The following is a 27090-nucleotide window of genomic DNA, read 5'->3' as shown; positions in this document are numbered from 1 at the left end:
CCACGGCCACTGTTCCGAATTGACTGATAGTCTTTTTCACCCAGGAATGCCAGATGGAATGATTGATTTATACATGCCAGGTGTTCTTAGGGGACATGCAGAGCCTACGTGGATCACACACGCTTGTGTCAGTCCTTGGCGTCCCGGCATTTATACACCTAAGACCCGAAATAGGTTCAGCCCCCCACATTGTGGCATATACACGTTTTAAATCACCGCCTCCCCCCCCCCCCAACTCTGCATTTTTCTTTTGGCCCCAGTGACTTCTGAAAATGTGATCAGGGGAAGGACAGTCATCGATTACGGTCTCTTCTCCTTTGCAAGTGATCTCTTGCCCCGCTTAATGAATAACTTTTGGCCAGCGGTAACGCATAGCAGTTCCATCTGGTTTACTGTTATTATATTTCTTGTTGGGGAGACAGCCCCGTAACACTTTGCGGAACTGCCAGAAGCCCTCGCTCGGGGTGCGCTCCGTAACCCGGAGCCCCGGCTTCATCTCCCTCCTCGGCCCGCCTGCAGCTCCTCGCGTGCTCGTAGCAAACCCGCTCAGAGACGTGTTGTGTGCCTCGGCTTCTGGTCAACTGAAAATAATTAAGATTGTTTCTAGTTAATTTTGAAATTTTTTCTTAGGTCCTTTTCCCTTCTATCATTATGACAAACCCAAACTGATGCACCTTTCTAAATATTCTAAATGTCGTCTCTTCCTCTGGACTGTTACTGCATCGCCTAACTAACCCCGGTCCGTGGGCAGTGAGGCAACCGCATCTCTCTTCACTGTGCAAACTATGTTGTTCAGACCTGACTAAGTCTAACAGACAGCTAGTGGATGCGACTCTATTTAGTACAAATGAAAGTTTATCACGTCATCCAAATTGGATTTTTTTTACTTGTTTATTTGATGATTTGAACCATCTGAATCAGATTTTCTTGGTCTAAATAAGGGACATACCTTATAGAAGCAGGCTATCTAGTGTTTGGGACTCCCGAGCGTCTGTTTTCCTTCTTATTTTTTTCCAAATCACTTTGGAACTTAGCCATTCCCTGTGCCCTCCAGACACGCTTCTCCCGTTTGTGGTGGTGGGCTTCCCCTCCTGCCAGCCTCCCGGGGAAGTGCTTTCTTGGGGCCATGACTTCCCAAAGCAGCCTTTTCATGTCTTCCCGTGGATCGCCCCAACAGTGACTGTGGCTCACTCCTTAGCCTTCCTTTGTAAGGGATGCTCACTCACTACATCGCACAGCCTTTCGATTTACTGGTTGGGCGAACAGTCAGTAACCAGCCTGGGCCACTTTTCTAACGAGGACGCAGATAGGTGGCCAGGTGGGGAAGAGTCATCCTGAACAAGAAGCACCTATTTACCTGGTCTTTGTCCACACGGACGGGGTCCACCGAACCAGAGACTCTGACCAGACTGCCTTTGTTTCCCTTCTACTCCATGTCTCTTCCTTTTCCTTTTCTACGCTCAAATGTGTAGAAAGTGTTCGTTCTCATGAACTTGCCCAAGTGATCTACCGTTTCCTAAGCGGTCAGCAAGAGAACACAGACCTTGAATCTGGCCACTTCTAGCGTGAACTGCCATTATTTCTCCTAATGCTCCAGCCGCTCCAGTTTCTCCTGGCCCTTCCGATCCGGTTGCCGTTGTCCCCTCTGGCTCTTCAGTTCCAGCTGCTGGCGCTTCCTCAGGTATTGCTGTTCTGGCTCCTGCTCCCTTCCCGGCCTTCCGACTCAGACGCGACGGGGGAAATTGACCACTGAAATTGACCACCGCTGCTGGATATGGATCTGGCACCTTTGATTGTTCTCAGAAATTACCTCCACAAGGGGCTTAGTCCTCCAGCTTGGGGCCTTCTCTTTGGCTTTTGGTCTCTTATTCTGCCAATCTAATTCTGCCATCTTAGCTTCTTTAATGAGTTTTCTAATTTTTTTTTGTTCTTAATTCCATTAATTTTCAGCATTTGTGAATTGTTTGGTAGTGTATCAACCACTGACATTTTTCTCTTTGGCAGTTGTACTAATTCATTCCATGTATTCTAATTACGTTAAACTCTTGGGCTATAAAAACAAAGTGAACCTGCCAGCCTTCTGTGATCATGGAATAATGGCAGCAGAGAGACTGCAGAGCCCATCTAGTCCGACTGCCTCGTTTTATACTCAGGAAATCAAGGCCACAAAGGGTAAAATGACTTGCTTGAGTCACGTAGCTTATTGGTGGCAAAGTCAGAAGACAAACAACTTTGGTCTCCTGATTTGACATCCAGTGTTTAGACTCTTTTTGGTGAGAGTTTGATTCTGTGCATTCCATTCTGGATACTCTCAAGGTCTCAAGTGAGGAGTAAAGTGCCCCAGTTACTTAAGTGGTCGTTGTCAAGGAGCAATAGAGTCACAGAGCCACTGGGACTCAGAGAAGACAACTGGGCATGAGTTTACCTGTCGTTGTGTTTTTGTTTTTGTTTTTGTTTCTTTAATTTTTTTTTTTACATTTATTTATTTTTAAGAGACAGAGACAGCACAAGTGGGGGAGGAGCAGAGAGAGAATGAGACACAGAATCTGAAGCAGGATCCAGGCTCTGAGCTGTCAGCACAGAGCCCAATGCGGGGCTTGAACTCACAAACCACGAAACCATGACCTGAGCCGAAGTCGGACGCTTAACCGACTGAGCCACCCAGGCGCCCCTCTGTCATTTTGTTTTTAAAGAAATAATTGGAACAAGTTCCATATCCTAAAGACCAGGCCCTAGAAAAGAGGCTCTCAAGTTCTAGTATAATACTGAATAACTTGGGATGTTTATAACAAAAGTACAGAGTCAGGCCTTCCTTGCATACACCTGCAACCAGAATCCTGCAAGGTAGGGCTTGGAATGTGTAATTTCAGATTTTTCCAGGTAGTTCTCATGTGCTTTCTGGGTAAGAACCACTGCTGTGGAGTCTAGCAGTGTTTCTTAAAGGAGCGGGGGTTGGAAGGGGACACCTATGTAAAAGGCACATTTCTGGGATCCCTCCCTGGATCTACTATCCTAGAATTTCTGGGAATGGGGTCCATCTTTAACTTCCCTAACGATTATTTGCATTAAAACACAGAAAAGCACTCATCTAGGAGGCTCTGAGTCATTCCACAACAGCCTAGAACAATGACTTTCATGTCCTTTGTTCATGTCCCTTGATAAGAAATACATTTTACACCGTGACTCATCAAACTCCCATAACTAAAACAGAAGTTTCACAATACTTACCTTACTGAGTTGCGTGAACTCTGTTAGTTTCCATTCTAATCCATCCTGTTTCATTTTTTAAAAGTAGGTAGTTGAAACACACTCAGTTGATTGAAAACCCCCGGCCCACTGGAGCTTGAAACACTGAAAATTGAGATGTGTTTGTTAATTCAAAGGCTCAAAACCTCTCTCTTGCATTCCTCTCCTTTTCCCCGTTACTCCTGTTAATACCTCCTGGGGTTGCTTGCCTATGAGGAAGGTCTGCTTTTGTCAGAGCCCTGCAATACTGCCCCTCTGAAAAGTGGACTGCCTTCATTCCCCGGGCATGGCAGTTCTCGCCAAGTCCACGCGGCTGCTGCTAATGGCTTACATCAATCACAGTGCAAGTAACGGAAGACTCAATCTGAACTAAATCAAGTTTAAAAAAAAAACAAAAACCCAAGAATGTTCTTGTTCATGGAACCAGCAGCGCAAGAGTCGCTCAGTTCAGGTGCTGTTTGATTCTAGACTCGGACGTTATGACCTGGATGCCCCACGAGTCTGTCTTTCCTTGGGATGGCTCCAGATGCGGCCGACGCGGCTCTCTCTTCTTGGGGGCCGCAGGCCCGGCCACACTGCCGAGGAGAGCTGCGGTGAAGCGAGTCCGGCAGACTGAGCACGAATCTCCGTTGGGCGGATGAGTCCACACGCGCTCCGCTGAGCCATGCGGACGCGATGCTGGAGCTGGGAGTAGGGTCGCATCGCAGGCCGACCGCTCGGCTCAGGATGAGGGAGGGACGAGTTGCTTCGCAGAGTTTGAGATCCCGCGCTCGGGAGCGAGAGGGATGCGTGGTGGGCAGAGGTGCCACATGTGCCCTCTAGGCCTCGGAACCCCCGGTCTTCCTCTCTGCCTCCTGTTTCCTCGGTGGTGACCAGCCTGTGCCTGCTGCTTTTCACACCCGTAGAAACCAGTCTGCTGTCCCGAGGTAGCCACCGGTCAAAATCAAGCGCAGATGGCCCTCCATGAGGGAAGTGACAATTTAAGGGATCCGAAAGAACGGATTAAAATTCACTACAGAAAAGAACGGGTTTTTTTTTTATTTTTTTAGTTTTATTTTTTATGAAAAAACGACAACAGCTGGTTTTTAAACAGAGAGAGAGGAATCGGCTAGTTCAGGGTGCACCAGACTGTGCGTTGAGTGGCCAACATTCACGTGTGTGGTGGGCACGCCTGTGCGCCCTTTAAATAAACCACAGGCCTGAGCCTTTTCAGGAGGCACCTGAGCATAGTCAGTGCCTAAAAATACCAAGTGACCACTAACAGATTAAAAGTGCGAGAAGGTTAAGTACAAAACTTAAATCTGACAAACAAAACTCTGCGGTCCTGTTGGTTCCCCTTCATCATGGCTTTATGCACTACCCGATACCTTCTCTTTCTCAGGCCTTCTGTCGTGAAGCAGAACAGAAATATCTTCTCCTAGACGGTCAGAAAGGGGACGATAGTTGCTTACTATAAATGATGTTGCGCTCTTAAAATAGATTTTTTTTACAGTCTAGCACGGAGCAAGAATGGTGACCTTTAAACGGTTCTTGTAATGATTCTGGCCTGTAGCCTACTTTTGAAATGGAAGAGTTTGATGTAAATAAGCAATTCATACGTGAGAGACTGAATCTTACTTCTTCCTCCAATAAGTGGTACCGGGTGCTCTGCTCTGTCACAGATTGCTCCCAGGTTTTCTAAGATACCCGTTTTGTACACAGCACGGTGATCCTGAGCTGTGAATTCTGCCCTGGCAACTAGCCTGACGAGCATTTAGATTTTCTCCGTACTCCTGCATTCTTAGAAAATGCCTATCCAAAACATTTTTTCATTGTGGTTTTTTTTTTTTCCTATAAAAAGGATACAAAATAAGGGCCCTAAGGTTTGTATTTTTCTAACTTGGTCTGTAATTTTGCATAAAACCTTTCAGTTCTTCCTCATAAATTTATTCTTTTTTCTAACAATATGCCCATTCATTTCTAATTTTCTAATTTCTTTTGAAAGCTCTAGCATTTTAATTGCTTATGGAAACTAATCGATCTCCTATCCTTGACAGTGATTTCATTAAGATCTGATTTTTTAAATGAAGTTTTTCATATATATTATTATATTTTGGTCTATAGTGTGGCTTGATCTAAGAACCCAGTCTACCGTTGAGAATCTTAGTAAAAGAATTCCAGGAAATAATAACTTTGTCAAGGTAAGAGACGTCTTCAAAAGTATACTATAAGAATGCTTGTTTAAAAAAAAGGGTTTAGAGATCTCACCTGAAAGACTATTCGGGCCCTATCTCCTATCGCACAGTAATTATTGGATACATTTTATAGACTATCCGCAGACAACTGAGGGTAACTCAAGTATTTACCTTTCTGTCTTCTTGCCCTGTGGTGGATTTGAGGATTCATATTCCAAGGTCGATAGGCTGAAGGGGACTATAAAGTGTCCCAGTGGCTTAAGCCATGCTTCCCGGGGCGCGCTTCCTATAATTCAACCATGCTTCCGAAATCTGCCCTTCTTGGTTTCTACTATCTGTCAAAGAAAGTTCCGGATGCTTTGGAGTTTTTAGGCATCTGGATTCAGAGGGACAAAGTAAAAGTCACTCCAGCTCCTCCCGAACTCCTCTTCCACTTTATTCATACGAAGGAAGCTTATAAAAATTGCCTATATTTCAGTCCGTATGTAGAGCTCTCTTCAGATAAATGAAGGGAGAGAGAATTTTTTTTGAAACTGGCAAGGTATTTTTCTTAGCAAGGTCAAGGCCAACTTCTCCTAGCATCCAAAGGAAGTTCTGGGGTGTTTGTTTGTTTATCCCCTTGGTATTTATTTGTCAGCAGGACCCTTAGGGCAGTGGTTCTTGGTTGTGAAACTAGCGTTCAGATCCTGTAGCAATTGAACAGACCATTCCCTACCCTCACCCGCCCGAATAACTTCAGGCTAGTCCTGAATATACCCTCACCCACTTCCTATTCTGTTCCTCTCACCCTGCCCAACCCTCATCCCCACCTCCAGTTCCTTTGCTTCAAGGGATGCATGTTTTTCTCTTCGGTGCCATTGTAGGCCGCTTTTACACTCTCTACCCAAGTCATAACAGTGAAATATTACGGACTACCTCACTGTTGGCTCTGTGGGATGATCCTTGGTCCTTCGAAGAGAAATGATCCCATAAATTATTTCCTTTCATTATTTTTGAGCATCGATTTATTTTTTCTAGGAAAGCTAGACAACCATGAGTTGAGAGTCTTAACTTACAGCGTGCATTAAAGTATTAAATGGTTTGGTTTGAATTTTCTGTAGTTAGGTGATCAATGAGGAGACCAAAGATTAGGGGAGGGGAAAGACAGTTGCATTATTTTGATGTATGTATCTTCTTCACCACTTTCATTAGCCCTTATAAATAAATCTAGTATTTAATATACTAACAAAAATAGGAGTTGGACTGATCCATTCTAAAGGAATACTGACCCTTGACCCTTTAGTCAGTCCACTGTCTCTTTGCTCCATGTCCTTGCTGAGTTGAGGCAACTCTTTTCTTCTATAGAACAACTCAATGTTGCTTTCCTCTGGCATGTCCTTGAGCTCGACTTTATTCTCCACTTACTTTATGTTATGGCATTTGAATATGTGTGTGTGTAAATATATATACTTGTTTATGACATAGTTTTTACACACATAAGTCTATTGCTGTTAAGTCGTCCATGTTTTGAAACAAAATTCTCTGGTGTGGTCGTTAGTCTATGATTTGATGTACTCCCTGATTTTTAATAGTTTAAACTATCACTTTTAGGAAATACAAAATGAAAAGCAGAGTTTTGGACTAGGTTCTGCATGTACCAGTCATCACAAAAGCTAACATCTACGTGTTCACGCTCTAGATCCCAGGGTACTGTGTCATTTAATTTTCTCTTTACCTTGCAACGTGGATGCTCTTTGAACTGCAAACACATCACACTGATCTTTGTTCATGAACACGCCTTCCTGTGCCACAAGATAGGAAAAGTATTTTTATCCATAATACCAGGGGGCTTGGCTTTAGCGCCATCGAATGTTTTGGGATTTGTTGCGTTTGGGGGGTTTGGTGCTTTATTTTAAACTGTTAGGAATTCACTTTGCTGGCTGAACTTCATAACTGTTTTTAGTCCAAGACAGGCCTTCCACTTAGCACTTACTTCAGTGCCGTGAAACTTCGTTGGCTCCTTGACAATGTGAGAAAAGTTCAAAAGGCTGTTGAAGAGGATAGAGCTCTTTTTGGGACCATTGATTCATGGCTTATTTGGGTATGTTTAAATATAACGTATGCATGGAGAAACCTTTTCAGAAATTTTTTAGACCATCTGTTTTCTATTAAGAGTTCAAACATGTTAGTTGGCAAAATTAACATTTCAGCCTCCATTTAAGAGGCATTTTTCCTTACTTCCTCCTTAGTTTTTCTTGCTTTATTTCCGTAAAAATGGAGGATGATCGCCAAAACCATGTGTCATGTCTATTCTCTTACGAATAAGTAATTTAGGTAATTAGTAATTAGCAATTAAGGTAGTCTTTTTCTCTTGCCTATCATGTATTCTTTTCCACTGGTCATTTCTTTTTTTTATTTTAGAGAGAGAGAGAGGGTGTACACGTTTGCACTCACATGAGTGAGGGAGGGACAGAGGGAGAGAGAGGGAGAATCTCAAGCAGGCCTCATGCTCGGCACGGAGCCCGACACAGGGCTCGATGCCCCAACCGTGAGATCACCACCAGAGCAGACATCGAGAGTCAGATGCTCAACCCGCTGAGCCACCCAGGTGCCCCTCCACCGGTCATTCTTAAATGCAACAACTATTTAACATGATAAACATCTATGTGGCTTTTATCATTTGCTTTCAGTATTACACAGCTGTCTCTTATTTAAGCCAGAATATAAAAAATCATGGTGGAAATTTCACTGTCTAATCTTTTGGCCTAAGCCGAACACGGATGAGTAGAAACTAACATTTTAGACATTTCCCAGATTTATCTTAAAAGTACATGTTCTCTCTCCCTTTCTCTCTTTCGTTCTCTGTCATTTTTATCGTGGGCGTTTTCAAATATACCCCCAGGTTGAGGGAAATAGCGTGATGAACCTCTACATCAGTGGGCCAGCTACAGCAGTCAACTCTGGCCAATCTTGTTTCAACTATACTCACATACTCTAGCTCCCCACGGATCATTTTAAATTTTTTTTTTTTAACGTTTATTTTTGAGACAGAGAGAGACAAAGCATGAACGGGGGAGGGTCAGAGAGAGGGAGACAGAATCTGAAACAGGCTCCAGGCTCTGAGCTGTCAGCACAGAGCCCGACGCGGGGCTCGAACTCACGGACCGCGAGATCATGACCTGAGCCGAAGTCGGCCGCCCAACCGACTGAGCCACCCAGGCGCCCCACCCACGGATCATTTTAAGGCAAATCCCCCACACATACTTTCATCTGTAATTACTTCAGTAAGTGTATGGTTATCTTTTTCAATGTTCAAGAGAGCGTCTCAAGAATATTGTCCCTGTTCTCATTTACCGCACCCACTGAGCAGATGTTCCAGAACCAGTACCAGGAAGCGGCGCCTTCTCTGCTTGGCCAGGGCCGGCCGTGGGTGGCGCTCTCATGGCCTACCGTTTTCACGCCTGTCACAGTTGACATAGTTCTGCCGATCAGTTGCCTGGAACCAGAGTGAGGCAGGCTGTGGCCACTTTGAGCTGCAGGAGACAAGGGAGCGCGACTTGCTGTGGGTCGAGGGGGACCTGCTCACGGGAGGCCGAGATGCCTTTTCTCCGCTTCAGTTCCCGCCTCCCCTCTTAACCGCTCGCACACGAAAGAAAGCGGCAATCCTTTCAGCTCAGCTCTGAGGATATTAACACTAGAGAATTTAAACCTCTGCTTTTGGGATATATGCTTGGGTCGGCGCAGCCCAATGAGAATTGTTATTCTCAAAAAACAAAAACAAAGAAAGAGCAACACAGAGTTCTGGAAGATCCTGAAGAGGCAGACGTGTCAAGATAGTTCGCTTTGCCACATCTGAGAAGACTGCATTTTGCAAAGATAACAGATGAAAACAAAACTGATTTTTCTGTGTAACCACCAATGGACTAGAAGCTGTACTAACATGGTGGCCACTTGGCCACTGACAACTTCAGATGTGGCAGGTCTGAATCGACATGTGCTGTGAGTGTAACATATATACTGTGTTTAAGTAGGTAAAATGTTGGGGCACCTGGCTGGCTCAGTCACTAGAGTGTGTGACTCTTGATCTGGGGCTTGCAAGTGTAAGCCCCACATTGGGCATAGAGACTACTTAAAAATAAAATAATTTATTAATCAATAGGTAAAATGTCTCCGAAAGAATTTTTTTATATTAAAAGGGTATTTTGGAGATATTGGGTTAAATAAAATATATGCTATCATTAAAATTAATTTCACTTGCTTCTCTATACTTTTTTTGAAATTTTTTAAAATACAATTTATTGCCAAATTGGCTTCCGTACAGCACCCAGTGCTCATTACTTCGCTCTACTTTTTAAATGTAGCTAGTAGACCATGTAGAATTACGTACGTAGCTCGCGTTATATTTCTGTGAGACACTGCCAGAAACCTGAACATTCAACGACTGGCACGTTCCATTCTCCTGCTTTCTGCACTCTGTTCCTGATTACAGCCCTTGACGACATGTAATTTAAGTTGCAAATTAGTGCAAATTTAACATGTCCTGTCCTGTTTATTCTGTCTAGAGTTTGACGGGAGGGGCCAACGGAGGTGTCCATTGCACGGATGTAACCAATGCAAGTAGAACGATGCTTTTCAACATTCATTCTCTGGAGTGGGATAAAGAGCTCTGCGAGTGAGTTGGGTTTTGCCCTAAAAAGCAATTGCCAGATACGTTACCTATTTATAACCTAAATCTTACTCTTCTCCGATGTCGGCAGAGCACCAAACTTTAATTGTTGGTATTTTAACTACAGTGTATATACTGTGTATTCAAACAAGAGACAATTGTTGCGTATATAACAGACAGGCCAAATTAAGTGTCTTGATTAGGAAGGTTAGGTTTATTTAGGAAAGTACTTTGTGTGTTGTGTGCTTTTTGTTTTTTATCGATTTGTGTCAAATTAGAATGTTAAGTATCCATACCCACAACCATGGTCTGCTGGCTTATTTAACTCTGCACTCCAATACATTCATTTTCTAATAGTTATTTACATTTTCGCTTCTAAATACATATAAATGCATCCAAATATTTATTTAAAATGGTGTTAAATACGCAGTTTTTAATTGTTTTTCAGATTTTTTGAAATTCCAATGAAAGTTCTTCCAAATGTTCGGAGTTCTTCTGAGATCTATGGCTTAATGGTAAAAAAAAAAAAAAAAAAAAAAAAAGTGCTTAAATTTCATTTTTAAAAAAGCTTTACTATTCAAAACTCCAAAGGCAGTCGTGTTAGCTTTCCTAGTTTGATAGTTGTGACTTTTCTGTAAGTGTTGGTAGTATGTAAGACGAGAATTTAGTGCTGTTTATATAGTTTGATAACTTAACAATTTTAGAATCCTCCTTACCGGTTGATTTTACATTTTATAAACTTTAATTGGCTTTTCTTTGAATATTCTGCTTTTAAAGTATTACTGCAATAATCTAACTACAGAGGGTGGCATGCGAATGTTTGAGCTGGTTTATTATTTTAATTGAAAAAACTTTAGTAGTTGTGGTGTCGGCTTCTATTTTATGGGAGAGTGTCTTCACATTTTAGTGTTCTTTTTCCTGTTGAATTTCTTTTAATAGCCAAACCATGTTTTTTATATTAGATTCTTTGTCAGCCCAAAAAAAACTTTAGCAAAGAAACTGAAAGCAAACAGTCTGTTTCTGATTTGTGATTGCTAATTAAACAGGTTTCCATAATGCACGTTTTTCTGTCGATTTCACTGAAACCGAGAGAAAAAGTCACTTTAGCAAAAAGCGTGCTTATTATCACTGAGTATCTCTGAGTACGCATCAGGGATGAAAAACCTCCAGGAGGATTTGAACTGGTATTTGGACACAAAAATCTAGAATTTACGATAAAAGTTGAAAATATGTCTAAGATAAATTGTAAAAAAAAAAAATACTGTTTAGACATTTCATGACAAATATTAGAAACTCTCCTTACAGAGTTAATAAAAATTGAGTTAAATACTGATCGCTCTGGCTAAAGCTTGAGCAGACTTCTTAAATATTTCACTTATAATAAAGCTTTCTCAGGTACCGTGAAATTTTTTTAAGGGGAAGCACTGCTCATCTGTACTAAAAGTGCTTCGATGACTTCATAGCTGTCTATACACTGACTTGGGTCAGAAAAAAGAACTTATTCTTGAGAAACAGTTTTAGAGAACGGTTGAAAAAGCATTTACTGGCCTAGTTTTTTCTCTTGCATTTAAAATATTATGCTTCTGTCCCCCTTTTTCCCCCTTGCTGACTATAGAAAATCTCTCATAGTCTGGTGAGTAGGTTGCCCACCAATTATGCTACCCATTCATTTGGAAAAGATACAGTGCATTTCCATTTAGTTTTAGACAAACAGAAGTCCATTTACTAAACAGATTCTTCTAGAATCTCGTGACCCTCCAAATTACTGTAAGCTCTAGGCAAGCTTTAGGTTTTCTTTAAAGTCATTCGTTTCTGTTTGTTTTTAAGTTTGCCCTAAGACTGAAAGTGGTGTTTCAAAATAAAAGACTAAGGTAATTTTCCAGAGTGAGAAATTCTGATGTTCCCCGTGACAAAGTACAGTTGTGATGTGCTTTGGACTTTAGCAGAACAGGGAAATGAGATGTAGTTTTTAAATGTCCTAAGTGCCTGTCTTAAAGGAAACTTGACCAGCCTTTCAGACTAGTTAGTTGGAAATGCACTGTCCCTTTTTCTGCATGCTTCACCAGAGGACATTCCCAGGAATCCTCCGGAGATCCCTCCCTAAGAAGAAAAAAAGAGCGCTTTATGTGCCTGAATGCACATTAGCAGATCCTGCTGGCAGTCTGATAATAACTTCCAATAGTATAAGCAATGGCTTCTTTTAGTTTCTTAGTATATTAAGATATATAGCCTCTAGGTTTCCTACAGATTCACTTTGTGTTCTTCGCGAAATTTAGCCTTCACTTATTATCCAGGTCCAGATTTTCTAAGAATGTATACAGTACATAAAAATGGCAGGTCTTGAATTAAGCAGAAAGCATGAAAGAAATAAAATAATATCCACCATCTAGAAGATGTTTTCTATTTTGTGAAGCATAAAAATTTACGCTGTTGTTTCCTTATCACTCTGGCCCTGTGAGGTGGCTTCCGTTCTTACCCTCATTCGAGTAGATAGGGAACCTTACGCTCCCGGAGGCTGGGGGACTGGCTCCCAAAGGGCAGACTAAGGGGTCAGTCAGTCCAAAGCTTTTGTTTGGCGCTCTTCCTAGTTGAGTATGTTTTTTTTTTTTTTAAATAAGTTCTGTAACATACACAGCCACTTATATCTCAGTTTTGTTCTAGAATGCTGGCCATATTTGATCAAAATAAAAACCGCTCTTCGTGACCTAAATTGAACTCTTGCTTAGCTAAACTTGAAGAATGATGTTGGCTCTATAAACAAATAATACCCAATACCCAGACGCGCTTGTGTTTCTTATCTCGAGTAGTTTGGGTAGGAAGGTTGGTCGGTAAAATCCAGCCTTCCAAAATGAGAATGTTCCGTGCTGGTTTGATAGCTATGTGTATGTTCATTTTAAAGGATGCATTCGTTTTCCTTATTAACGGCAATAATAGAAAGAACTATCGGACCCAGGCTTTCTTGTTACCTAGATTCCGTTTTGTAGATCAAGAAATTGAGGCAAAGAGAAGTTTCAGCGGCCTGCTCAGTGGCTTAACGCTGACTAACCAAGAGTAGACCCCACGTCTCCTGAGTCCGAGTCCAGTGTTTGACATCCATTCTCCAATGCCGTGTCTCTTCTTGTCATTCTAGAAATGTCTAGTGTCTGTCTCTGAACCACCTATGTAGTTGAATCACTTGCTTTGTCTTGTCTGCCCACATGCTCTGGCATGTTGCTATTCGTGTTCATTCCTGTTGCAGTTTTGTTAGAGACAATAGTTTGTGATTATTCATAATCCTTTTTTTCAAATTTTATTAGAAAGCTGGGGCCTTGGAAGGTGTGCCAATATCGGGGGTAAGTTTCGTCTTCCTGCTACCTCCCCAACCTTAGTCCCCTTCCATGTCATGGGTTTCTTCCTATATCTGAATCAGTCTCCCCCATCCTAAGCTATGGAAAACAAATAAAAGCCGCAAAATTGGCTGATTCTTGTTCTTATGTGACACAGTATGGGCCACTGAGAATCTTTTGATTAAATTCTAGCTCTTCCTTCCCATACCTACTATCTTACAGGGGCTTTAAGAAATGGGAAAATGGGGGCTCCTGGGTGGCTCAGTCGGTTAAGTGTCCGACTTCGGCCGACGTCATGATCTCGCAGTTTGTGGGTTTGAGCCCCGCGTTGGGCTCTGTGCTGACAACATGGAGCCTGGAGCCTGCTTCAAATCCTGTGTCTCCCTCTCTTTCTGCCCCTCCCCCGCTCTCCCTCTATCTCAAAAAAATAAATAAATAAACATTTAAAAAATTTAAAAAAAAAAAGAAACGGAAAAAAGACCAAACAGAAGCAATGTAAAAATGAAGACAATTAATTCCTTGATAAATAAAAAAAGGAAAAATAAATCCTATGGCTGTTCTAAAAGGAAAATTAATAATATTATCTTAGTGTTCTTTACTGTCATTTATACTTTCAGTGTTTGGGGGACCAGTCTGCTGCATTGGTGGGACAAATGTGCTTCCAGGACGGACAAGCCAAAAATACGTGAGTTTAAGAAATAAATTAAAAAACCAATGGTGTTTTGTTTGTTTGTTTCTCCCTTTGGTGCTTTGAGGAAAATCTGTTGAAGTTCATCCAGGCTGAAAATCAATAGCTTAAGAGTTCCATTAAGATTTTGCCATTTGGTTTTCTTTATCTCCTTCAAATAAAATACATTATGCTGTATGTATACACACTGCTAAGGCTTGTAAAGACCTTAATTTATAAAACTCGATACATATTCCATCCAGAAACTAAGTTTTGGCTTAAAGTATTCATGGTGGGGAGTGGAGGAGGGCAGGGCAGAGGGGAGGCAGAGCCGTGATTTAAGCTACATTTCTCCGGGGCACCTGGCCGTCTCCGTTGGTGGAGCATGTGACTCTTGATCTCGGGGTCATGAATTCAAGCCCCACGTTGGGTATAGAGATTACTTTAAATTTTTTTTAATTACAAAAATTAAATAAATTTAATTAAATAGACTCTATTTTTCAACCTACTGTCCCTATCTTAGACTTTCTCACTATAACTATAAAGTTATATTTTTGTGGGATCTTCAGTTGCTGTTTTCCTGGCATTGTGTTCCCCCCCGCCCTTCACTACTTGGGAGTTTCTCCTTCGACAAGAAACAGAAGCAATGATGGAAGTAGAGATTGGGTGCATGTTTTTCCTTACTACTCATACGTGGGGAGTCTGTAACCAGCGCCATATCTCAGAGCAATAAGGTTTCTCACATTTTCAGATGAAAAAACAGATGCTCAGGAGTGGTTAAGCTACTAAGTGAAAGACATCACCTCTGACCCCAGGTGGATCGGATTCGGATTCGCGACTTAGCCGGGGCTCTTAACCTCTCTGTGTTACTGTACCCCATGCAGAGAAGATTCCCGTAGACCCAGCAGGAGACTGTCTACAGTGAATTCTTCTTTTGTAGGGAATTTCCTAATTCTCTCATCAACGTTAACCGCAGTGGTTATGTTCTTCTTTTGTGAATAATGGAATGTCTCACATTTGTAATTAAATATTTTGTAGCCTAGCGGGGTCAGCAGTCCCCATGTGAGAGTGTGACATTATTTGTGTGAGTTTTTCTTGGAGGAGAGAGAAGAGATATGAAAAATCTTTGCAGGTCATGGTGTCCTGTGGGTGTGATCAAGAGAGCCTGACTGAGCATGGGTCTGGAAACACGCTCTGCATTCGGGGTTCCAGGCAGCTGCATCGGGAACCAAGAGAAATGATAGACAACTAGGCTGTTTCTCCCCCACCTTCCCCGCTCTGCCAGGCACACTAACGCTGGTAAATACTTGACTCTATTTGTCAAGTACCTAACTGAGTGTAGAGCACGTGGGAGGTGCCCGAGAAAATCGTCTGCTTTTCCTCCTCTCTACTCCCTTCCCGCGTAAGCCTTAACCAGCCAAGTCCTAAAATGATGAATTTAAGCGCGGGAGGGCTTAGCGAGTACCTCTCCAGCCATTGCCGGTTGGAGACGGGAAATAGCAAATGGTAAGATCTCTGGGCTCGTATTTCTCTCCCTGAGGGGGAAAGAACAGAAGTACACAGTTCATCATGTTACAGATCAGAACTTCTGCGCCATTAAGAAACCTTGAAAGCCTGTTGTTGGGTTCCAAAGGCAGGGGAGGAAAATCACGGAAGATTATGTTAATAATGAGATGTTTTGAAGAATGAGCTATATTGGCAAGTGCACAGAACACTGAACTAGTAGCAAAGAGGGAAATGGAAGACTGTGTTTAGAGGATGTAGTGAACATCCGGGTAGGGCAGTGGTAGAAAATAAGGCTAGGATCATGTCGTGACGCCCTTAATTTCAGACTGAGGTGTTTTTTCCTGATCAGGCGGTGGGACACCTCTGAAGGTTTATGAACTGGTTTTCAGAGTGACTAGAGTCATTCATTGATAACACTGAAGTCCTTGCCCAAAGCGAGGAGAAACTGAACGCAAAGAGGCCACGTAGGCATCCCGATAACGAAGATAAGGACGAAAAAGAGTGGGGACCGAGCAGGAGGCTGTAGGTGGATATCCGTGGCACTGGAGAAGGACGAGAGACAGGAAATAGGTATTGAGTCTAATCACCTGGGCCCAGTGGGTAGGCTGAGCCAAAGTAAGAAACAGGTCTGAATAGTATGCATTCTGTTTGGGACCTGTCTGTGGTCCTGGTAGGCTGTGCATTGCACACACCTGTGAATATGGAATGAGTTCAGTATCAAAATAGAGCTTTTAAACGTCCCTTATTTAGAGGTGGTTTTTAAAGCAGTGGAAATAGATATACCAAGAAAAAGTATACAGGTACAGGAGATACTTAGGGCAAGTAACAGACCCAGGGATGGGCCATTCACTCATTCACGTGGAAACCCAGGGTAGAGATATTTAAGAGGGAGGCTCGATCAGCAGTACAAAATACTACAAAAAGGTCACGGAGGCCGAGGATGAGAAGCAAGCATCCTACGTAGAAGGTAGGTCCTCAGTGGTGACTTCTAGGCACGAAGCTTCAGTAGAATGCTCAGGACGAAAGCCAGGTGGCACAGGGCCAAAAGAGACGTGGGCAGGTGGAAAACAGAGACAGCCAGACTGAATGTACTTTGCAAAAATGACCATCCAGAAGTGGTGGGCGAAGTAGGCGGTTTGCGGTCTGTTACTTAACAAGATCATGGCAAGTTTGGGGCGTTTGTGTTTTTAAGTTCGAGCAAGACCAGAGAATGCTTCTTTGGAGTCTCAGTAGAGGGCAGTTGGGACTTGAAAATGAATGAGAGATAAGTGATGGGCAGAGTGAAGTCCTGAGAGGTTGGAGATAGTGGGATCAAGTGAGCCCGTCTCTTCAAACCACAGCAGGGAGCAAAGGACCGCCATCTCCGAATTCAGTGGAAAGCCCATCTCTGTTTTGATGTGGAGGAACTGATTATGGGCGATAGTCATTTTTCTTTCAGCTTTTCCAAATTTTCTACTTTTTCTTGAATGAACAGGGATTATTTGAACTTTAAATTTTGCTCTTCAGGACGAGAACCTAAGATAGATGCCCTCTCTCCCCAGAGGCATTAAGTAGTGTAAAGGAGGCCTTTCACCTCCTTTACAGCTTCCGCCAGGGCCCCTCTCCTCCTCCTGGGCGCCATCTTTGAGAGGGCGCCCTCCTCTGTGAGGGACGGCAGGCAGCCTTTACCATCACAGAGGTTAGAAAAGCCAGACATCTTTCTGGGATGCTCAAACGCAGCACAATCTTGAGAAAGGATAGGTATACCATATAAATGCTGAAAGCTCCATATATGTTTAATGACTGGGAAGAAGAAATAATAACATTTAAGAGAAAAATAATTGCCTGTGTCCTGTTTTGAAAGCTGTGGCCTCTATGTAGCAAGAATCTCTCCATACACTGATAAGGTTCGTTAATTATTTACTAAGCATACTAACTGAAGAATTCACTTTTATTAAATGCCTCGAGCCTTTGCATCATTTTGGTACTTTAAGATTTGTACACTACTGTTTGGTATACAGAGTGTGTATATGGGGGCCAAATTGGTACAGATTTCTCCTTTAAAAAGCATGAAACCGGTCATTAACTTCCATTTTTAAGAGTAATTATTAAAGGAGATTCATTTAAAATATATAGCCTTTTCAGCATTGTGGTAGTAAAAGGGTGTAGTGATTTATGTGTTTTAATTCGTAAGTTTATTATGGCCTGTACCTAGTTATTTGACTGGTGTCTTTAAAAATGTAGATATTCGCGGGTGGCTCAGTCGGTTAAGCGGCCGACTTCAGCTCAGGTCATGATCTCTCGGTCCCTGAGTTCGAGCCCCGCGTCGGGCTCTGTGCTGACAGCTCAGAGCCTGGAGCCTGTTTCAGATTCTGTGTCTCCCTCTCTCTGACCGCCCCCCCCCCCCCCCCCCGTTCATGCTCTGTCTCTCCCTGTCTCAAAAATAAATAAAACGTTAAAAACAAAATTTAAAAAAAATGTAGATATTTGCTGGGGCGCCTGGCTGCCTCAGTTGGTAGAGCATGTGACTCTTGATCTTGGGGTTGTGAGTTCGAGCTCCATGTTGAATGTAGAGATTACTTAACAGTAAGATCTTTTTGAAAATTTTACTTTAAAAAATTGTTTTAATGTTTATTCATTTTTGAGAGAGAGACAGAGTGTGGGTGGGGGAGGAGCAGAGAGCGGGAGACACAGAATCCAAATCAGGCTCCAGGCTCTGAGCTGTCGGCACAGAGCCCAACGCGGGGCTCGAACGTAGGAACCGTGAGATCATGACCTGAGCCAAAGTCAGATGCTTAACTGACTGAGCCACCCAGGAGCCCCTAAAATTTTTTTTTATTTTAGAAAGGGAGAATGCACGGGTGGGGTAGAGGGACAGAGGGAGAGAGAGAGAGAATCGTAAGCAGGCTCCACATTCAGCGTGGATCCCAATCCTGGGCTCGATTCCACAACCCTGGGATCCTGACCTGAGCTGAAATCAAGAGTCAGATGCTCAAATGCCTGAGCCACCCCAGGTGCTCCAATAAAATCTTTTGGAAAAATGTAGATAATTCATTTATCACATGCTCTTTGAATGTGTTAACTGTTCACGTGCAGTCAGAGAATATATTCGAGTGAGAAGGGATAGAAGGTCTTGGGTTCATTCTTCTTCACGACAGCGGTGCGTGGAAAAATGTTTTTTGGAAACAATTGCCCTCGGTTTCTATTTTCTCCGCACGACAAACGCAGCCGATAAGGTCTGCTGACTTAGTGCTAACTGGTAGTAGCTTCCGCTGGGATCCCTCTGGCCGCCCCGGGACCGCATGCTCCCCCTTCTCCCACCTGCTGGAATGTCAGAGAACACAGCAGCAGGGCCCTGCTGCCCGTGGGGAGGGAATCCCAAGCTTGGGCAGGCCTGTTCGTAGAGAGCCAGGGTTGATAGTCACAGCCAACTGCTTCCCCGTGACCCCTGCTGGTATCAGTTTGGATAATTTCTCTCCCTGGCCCAAGTCATAACCACTCACTCACGTCCAATGCCACACTTGTCGCCGAGTCCAAGGCTTATGCTAATAAGGCTGCCATAAAATAAATGCACTTTTTCACGTCAGCGGTGTCCCATTCTGGCTCCGTCTCTGCCACCTGTTTAGAATGCCCTATCCTGCAGAGAGGATATATGTGCCTCCATGCCACTCGTCACCGAGGCCCAGCTGCACTTCCCTGCACTCTGGACCCAGCCTCCCCTCCATGCCCGAAGATAGCACTGTGTGTCATTTCCCGACTGTGCTAATGATGGAGCTAAGCAGCCCGCTTAGGGAAATGCTTCATTCCATGTGGGTTAGTAGCAATGTAACTGTGACTGGACATAGAATTTGTTGGGATTGGCTGATATTTTAGAAACACAGTCCTGGGCTATGACTAAGTACTAAATACCGTGCTTGCATTTTTCCATTAGGATCTCACTAAGTACGTTTTCTTCCAGACTTATCTTTAAAACGTTATTCCAAAAGGAGTATGTAATGCTTCTTAACTTTGGGAACTTTTCTAAAACTTGGAGATGATGACTTTTATCGTGCTGAGTTAAACGTCTTTTTGAATGATTTGTATCATTCTTTCATGATGTATTTTTAATAAAATTGTCACGCTGTTCATTCTTCTCCTAACTACAGGTATGGAACAGGCTGCTTCTTACTGTGTAACACAGGCCGTAAGGTTGGTTTTTTCCGATTAAAAGATTGCTGAAAGTCTTCTTTAACTTCATATCAATAGTGCTTGAGCATAATTTGCTATTAAGTTACTTAGGCTTCTGCAGATTTTCTTTAATCTTTGCTTTTTAAAAAAATTTATGTACCGTTTAATTTACATCCAAGTTAGCACACGGTGCCACAATGACTTCAGGAGTAGATTCCTTCATGCCCCTTCTCCATTTAGCCCATTCCCCCCCACCCCACACCCCCTCCAGGAACCCTCTCTTTGTTCTCCATATTGAGGAGTCTCTTATGTTTTGTCCCCCTCCCTGTTTTTATATTATTTTTGCTTCCCTGCCCTTATGTTCATCTGTTTTGTCTCTTAACTCCCCATATGAGTGAAGTCATATGATACTTGTCTTTCTCTGAATGACTGACTTCGCTTAGCGTCGTACCCTCTAGTTCATCCACGTAGTTGCAAATGGCAAGATGGCATTCTTTTTGATTGCCGAGTAATACTCCATTGTGTGTGTGTGTGTGTGTGTGTGTGTGTGTGTGTGTGTGTATACATATACATTTATCCATTCATCCATCGATGGACGTTTGGGCTCTTTCCATACTTTGGCTATTGCCAATAGTGCTGCTATAAACATTGGGGTGCGTGTGCCCCTTCGAAACAGCACGCCTATATCCCTTAGATAAATACCTAGTAGTGCAATTGCTGGGTTATTAACTCTTCATTAGGGTTTAATTTAGAGCTCATTAAAATTGATGACAATCACTAAATTTCAGTGGCTCTAGTAAGAATCATTTTAGGTTCTTTGAATTTTATATGTGTGTCTTTAATTGTGGTGGGATAGCTACACTCGGACCTTGTCAGACTCTTAATGCAAATCTAATCTAGAGCAAGGGATAAGCTTTTTATACTGTTTTAAGTGTGCTGTCCTTAATACTAGTAATTTTAACTGTTTAGATTTATTTATTTTTAATTGTTACATATTTACTGAATTGTTTTCTACCTGGTTCCTCTTAGCTTTTCCAAATAGTCTTCTGCCAACCTGTTAATTTCTTGGCGGCTGAAGTATTTTTCTGTGTCCCGCAGTGTGTGTTTTCTGAACACGGCCTTCTGACCACAGTGGCTTACAAGCTCGGCAGAGACAAGCCGGTGTATTATGCGTTGGAAGTAAGTACCTCTCAATCGATGTGGATAATATGACGAACAGTCACAGCCAGGGAGAGTCACAGTGCTTCCTGACACCTTTTCTGGTAACTTTTCATAGATGATAAGACTGGGAAAAAAAAAAAAAAAACAACCTCATTTTTTTTTTTTCTTGGCATTTGGTTAAGTGGAAGGAACCTGGCAGTGAGCTGGGGTCAGCACTCCCAGGAGATCTGGAGGACGTTGGCTCCTGGATCTTTGGCCGGTCACTTGAGGCACCTTGCAGCCGCTTGGCACGGTGTAAGATTTTCTGTCCGAGAGGTTTAGTGCAGGTGTTGACTTGCTCGCCAGTATTCCCGTCAGCTGGAAAATGCTGTGTTTTTTGGAACTGCAGCGCCCCGGTGTCCCAAAGAGCACCACCGGGGGCAAACGCAGATGAATCCCCTCCATGTGGCTCCCCATAAAAATAAATTTTGTCTCACATTTTGACGTGGGAAAGAAAGTGAGGAGACTGATGCCAGTTTTCAGTGGAAGCGTTTCTTTCGAATACATTTGTCAATTCTAGTAGGAATATATCAGCCTAAGCCTGTAGGGCATGGTGAATTTGTATTAGGAACATTAGTAACTTTGCTAGATAAGGTCGAAGAAGCAGTACTGTTTTTATAAAATCAGGTACGTTCCTTTTTTTCTAAAGATTTTATTTATTTATTTATTTATTTATTTATTTATTTATTTAGGGGAGAGTGTGAGCAGGGGAGAGGTAGAGAGAGGGGGACAGAGGATCTGAAGCGGGCTCTGCGGTGACAGGCTGACCGCAGTCAACCCGACACGGGGCTCGGACTCACGAACTGTGAGATCGTGACCTGAGCCGAATCCGGACGCTTAACCGACTGAGCCACCCAGGCGCCCCTACAGTTCATTTTAAATGGCTCCCTTGTAATGTATAAATATACAATTGATCCGAAGATTTACTGAGGCTTCTTTCCTAAAGGATCTGATAATAATTTGGTCACAAGTGTTAGACTTCTGTTTAGAGTTCAAACATTGTATTAGTTGCTATGCCTAGAGCACAAAGAATTTTTGGGTTTTGTCTTGCCCCCTCCCTGCACAAGCACTGTGCTCTCTCCCCCAACCCCTTTTCTATGGATAATAGAAACATTTAGGAATAATAACGGTATCCTATCATTTCTCAGAAGTTAAATTTCTACAAGCCCTGTTCTGCTCTGTTTCCTGCTGTGCAAAGTGCTTATTAGTACAGCGCTGGGCACATCAGATATGTACTATCTGATAAATGTCACCCTATAGCAATTAAGTAAGCCGAACAGCTTAAAGAGTCTTTTCCCCTTATACTGGAGACAGTCGTTTAGAATTATAGATGCCTTAGACCTGGAAAGGGACTCTGCGATAGGGCTTACCTGGTTTCAACTTCCCTCCCGATATGAAGAATCTTACCTTCTTTCCCTCACCGATAGCCTTCCAACTTCTGTTTGAAGATGGCACCCAAAAAGGCTCCTGAGACATAGATCAGCTGTCAAAAGCATTCAAATACTAACAGGCACCTGTCGGTTTTTCTGGGTCTTCTTGCTCTAGGATAAACTCCTCCAGTGCCCTGATGTCATACAGTTTCTGGATCCTTTCTAGTTCTGGACTCCCTTCATTAGACGCATTCCAATTTGTCAGCATCTTCCAGAATGGAATAGAATATTCCGCATGTAGTCTGACCTGTACTCACTAGTGTGATTTGTTCCTCTCTGACCATAGACACTGCTTCTGCCACTCTAACCTGAGAGTTCATTAATTTAGTCTAATAACCCCACCATATCATCGCCTCCGGGAGCAGATGTTAAAATATCTAGCGCTTTCTCAAATGACTCCTTATCAAGCCAAGTCCTCTCCCTTCCGTATTTGGGCAGATCTTGCTTTTTTCCTTAAGTCATCGAGGCTTGAACTCAGACCCCGAGATCAAGAGTCACATGCTCTCATGACTGAGCCAGCCGGGCGTCCCTGCAGATCTTTTGCTAATCTGAGTTCAGGTCTTTGCTTCTTCCTGTTAAATTTCATGATAGTGATTGCAGCCTACTGTGACATTGTGGGTTCCTTTTCACCCTTTGTTCTTTTTCCAGTTTTGCCTCATCTGGAGACTTAACAGGCACATGCTTTATGATTTTGTTTCAATCCGTGTAATTTTTTAAAAGATTCAGAGAATTTGAAAGCTGACACGGCCAGTAATAGATCAGATGACAACAGGCTTCTCTACCCCCTCCCAAGGAATTTGAGAGTCGGAAGTGAAATTGGAGTCACTTGGCCAAAGTAACTTTTGAAAGCTAGTAAGTAGCGGATCCAGGATGCAAATTCAGGTTATTAAACATCAAAATCTAGACCCCCTGGGCCACCCACTGTGCCATCGCCGTTCTCCTGAGTCCGGTGTTCTTTTCACTGCATCTCAGGTCACTTCTTTCGTCTCCTAACCTAGCAGCCTGAGCCACAACATGTACACTGACACACACACACACACACACACACACACACACACACACACGTTCACAGTAGTAGATAGGATTTTGTTTTCTGTGTCTTCTTTCTTTTCAGTTAACAGACATGTAAAAACACTGAAGCAGTTTCCATGTTTTGTAAGTGCTTACAGAGTATATAGTTGATGATCATTGCTTTAATTTGACAGATTGTTGTTAGGCTTGGCGACCTGAGGTCTTAAAATTTCACTTTGCGGGGCACCTGGATGGCTCAGTCAGTTAAGTGTCCGACTTCGGCTCGGGTCACGATCTCGCGGTCCGTGAGTTGGAGCCCCGCGCCGGGCTCTGGGCTGACGGCTCGGAGCCTGGAGCCTGCTTCCGATTCTGGGTCTCCCTCTCTCTCTGCCCCTCCCCTGCTCGACTCTGTCTCTCTCTCCTTCAAAATAAATAAACATTAAAAAAATTATTTGAAAAATCTATAAAAAAAATTTCGCTTTGCATTTTTTAAAAACTGAAACGATAGCTGTGTACCTCACATCTTTTAGTCTTCCACTGTGCCTCTGCTGATTTGGAAGGAACATAATGCATTTCTCTGTGCTTTTGTTGTTTTGGGTTTCATTTCTTTTGTGGGCACCTTTAAACTTTTTTAAAAAAATTTTTAGTGTTTATTTTTTTAGAGAGAGGCAGAGCACGAGCAGGGGAGGGACAGAGAGAGAGAGAGAGAGAGAGAGAGGATCTGAAGTTCGAACTTGACCTGAGCCGAAGTCAGACACTCAACTGACTGAGCCATCCAGGCACCCCAGCACCTTTTCATTTTTAAGATGTTACTTAACTATATATTTTCCTAACCGTGTTTATAGTTGTTTAGTATTTATTTTTAACGTCCCACCCATGATGATGACCTCGAATGCTTTTCCTCTGTCACCTCCAACAGCAGTCATGTCATTGAGCTTAGTAAAGTTTTCATTTCCCCTTTTTCTTAAACATGCAGGAATAAGTTCTGTTTTCTTTCTAGCCCATTGTATATCATACTTATTGGCTTACTTTATCATTTTCTGTGTCCACTGTCATTTCTTTGGGTGAAACTTTTCATGGCCCTACCCCCATTTTTTCCTTGCAGAGGGCCATCCTTTTGTAGTTCTCTTACTCAGAATCTGAGGTAGCAAGTCTAGTCCTTTTAGGTTTGTCTGTATTTTTTTTAACGTTTATTTATTTTGAGCGAGAGAGAAAAAGTGTGAGTGGGGGATGGGCGGAGAGAGAGAATCTGAAGCAGGCTCCATGCTCTGCACCGGAGCCCGACCTGGGGCTCAATCTTCGGACCATGAGATGGACCTGAGCTGAAATCAAGAGTTGGACGCTTGGGGCGCCTGGGTGGCTCAGTCAGTTAAGTGTCCCACTGCAGCTCAGGTCATGATCTCACGTTTTGTGGGTTCGAGCCCCTCATCGGGTTCTGTGCTGACAGCTCGGAGCCTGGAGCCTGCTTCGGATTCTGCGTCTCCCTCTTTCTCTCCCCCTTCCCCATTCCCACTGTCACTCTCGCTCCCTCGAAAATAAATAAATGTTAAAAAATTAAAAAAAAAAAGAGTTGGATGCTTAACCGACTGAGCCCCCCCAAGCGCCCCATTTTGCCCTCTCTCTGGGGTGGGTACCGAATCTTAGACGAAACACTTGTTTTTCCAACATCTCTCTAACATCATTGAACACCGTTGAACATTTAACATCATTGAAGTTCTCCAGTTTTCCTATGATGTGCCTGGGTTTGGATTTGATTTTACTCATCCTGTTAGATAAACTGGATGCAAGTCTGTCTCGAGGTCTGAGAAATCTTCAGCAGTTGTCTCTTTTAAACACTGCTACTCTGCCATTGCCACTGCCCTCTTCTGTGACTGCTAGCATATGGGTGTTGGAACCCTTCAACCCAGCCTCGATGTCTCTGGACTGCTCTTTTACGTATGTTTCATCCCTTGGCTTCTCTGCGCTGCCTCTCCAGGGAGCTACTCACTACCTACCTTACATTCCAAATCCTCTCTTTAGAACAAAACAAAAACTCTTTTTATTGTGAAATATGAAACACGTACAGAAGGATGCATAACAGACCAAAGTACGGCTTGACAAATGATTATAAGGAGAAGGCCCAGGTCAGGAAACAGAACAGCGCCCCCAGCCAGGAACCCCTGTGCGCCCCTCCCACCCCCAGCCTCTCCCTGTCCCCTAGGGGAACCAGTGTCCTGGCTTTTATTACAATCACTTCCTTACTTTTCTTTAGAGTTCCGACACTTACTATGTGCAACCTTGAACACCGAAGTTGAGTTTTGCGTGTTTTCGATACTTTATATATTAAAAGATATAAAAGAGAAAGTGAGAGAGATCAAGTCATACAGTATGTATCCTTTGATGTGGCTTCTTGCGCTCAGTATCACATCTGTGAGGTTCGTCCGCGTTGTTACACAGAGCTGTGATAGCACTCCTTTTTGTTACCAAATGAAAATGCCACGGTTTAGTATTTATCCAACTGTCGACGACCTTTCAGTTGTTTTCTGCTTTCGTCTATGATGAAAAATGCTACCGTGAACAACGTTGTATACATCTCCTGTGTACGTATTTCTGTAGGAGTAGAATTTGTAGGCAGTAGATTACGAGTATCTTCCCTCTGAGTAGATAAACGCAAACCAGTTTTCACACCAAAGGCATCAAGTTACACTGTCATGGGCAGTGTATGGGAACACTGCCTCCTCTCTTCCGTCTATTCTAGAGTTGATCCCACCTATTACATTCTTTTTGTTTTAATACTTATTTTTGAGAGAGACAGAGACTGAGAGAGAGAGAGAGAGACTGGGGGAGGGGTGTAGAGAGCAGGAGACACGGAATCCGGAGCAGACTCCAGCCTCCGAGCTGTCAGCACAGAGCCCTACTCCGGGCTCGAACCCACAAACTGTGAGATCATAACCTGAGCCAAAACCAAGAGCCAGATGCTTAACCACCCAAGCCACCCAGGTGCTCTGCCAGGTTGTTTTTTTTTTTTTTTTTAATGTTTATTCTTGAGAGAGAGAGACAGAGCGTGAGTGGGCGAGGGGGATAGAGAGAGAGAGAGAGATGGAGACACAGAATCCAAAGCAAGCTTCAGGCTCTGAGCTGTCAGCACAGAGCCTGTCATGGGGCTCGAACCCACAAACCGTGAGATCATAACCTGAGCCGAAGTCGGACGCTTAAACAACTGAGCCACCCAGGCACCCCAATCCCCTCCAGGATTTTTAACTGGTTATTTGTTCATATTCACCTGATTTTATTTTGCTTTTCTTTTGATTCATAATTTAATGGCTGTTTTTTAACATAGAAATCGTGCCTTAATTTATCTCTTTGAATACTTTCAGCACTTACTCTAAAGTCTTTGTCAGAGTGGAGTGAATTATTTTTAATTTTTTTTCATTTTTTTAATGTTTATTTATTTTTGAGAGAGACAGAGACAGAATGCAAGGGGGTTAGGCGCAGAGAGAGAGGGAGACACAGAATCCGAAGCAGCCTCCGTGCTCTGAGCTGTCAGCACAGAGCCCGATGCGGGGCTCGAACTCCCGAGCTGTGAGATCATGGCCTGAGCCGAAGTCGGACACTCAACCGACTGAGCCACCCAGGCGCCCCAGAGTGGGGTGAATTCTTTTCCAGCTGTTAAGTTTAGTTTGCTGGTTTCCTGATAATAGATTTCTTCGTGTGTCTTGAAACTTTCACTTCTAGTCTCATGTATTAAAACCACAGCCTT

General features: G+C 43.1%; 1 protein-coding gene across 5 annotated transcripts in view; it reads left to right on the top strand.

Moving 5' to 3' along the window:
• The window catches only part of GK (glycerol kinase), a 76176-nt gene that overhangs the window by 30184 nt on the left and 18902 nt on the right, over positions 1–27090 (top strand). For 2 of the 5 annotated variants that reach the window (XM_081793417.1, XM_081793420.1), the window contains exons 5-14: positions 1598–1681; positions 5350–5426; positions 7363–7500; positions 9962–10071; positions 10514–10580; positions 11681–11698; positions 13362–13397; positions 14009–14076; positions 19689–19731; positions 20809–20889. In XM_081793417.1, coding sequence (XP_081649543.1) covers positions 1598–1681; positions 5350–5426; positions 7363–7500; positions 9962–10071; positions 10514–10580; positions 11681–11698; positions 13362–13397; positions 14009–14076; positions 19689–19731; positions 20809–20889 — 722 coding nt within the window. The remainder of the gene's footprint in view (positions 1–1597; positions 1682–5349; positions 5427–7362; positions 7501–9961; positions 10072–10513; positions 10581–11680; positions 11699–13361; positions 13398–14008; positions 14077–19688; positions 19732–20808; positions 20890–27090) is intronic. The other 3 variants (XM_081793419.1, XM_081793418.1, XM_081793421.1) reach the window with 3 other exon arrangements.

The sequence above is a fragment of the Panthera onca genome, chromosome X (genome assembly GCF_046562875.1).
Source record: "Panthera onca isolate mPanOnc1 chromosome X, mPanOnc1 haplotype 2, whole genome shotgun sequence".
Lineage (NCBI taxonomy): Eukaryota > Metazoa > Chordata > Mammalia > Carnivora > Felidae > Panthera > Panthera onca.
This window is presented reverse-complemented; position numbering and strand designations above follow the sequence as displayed.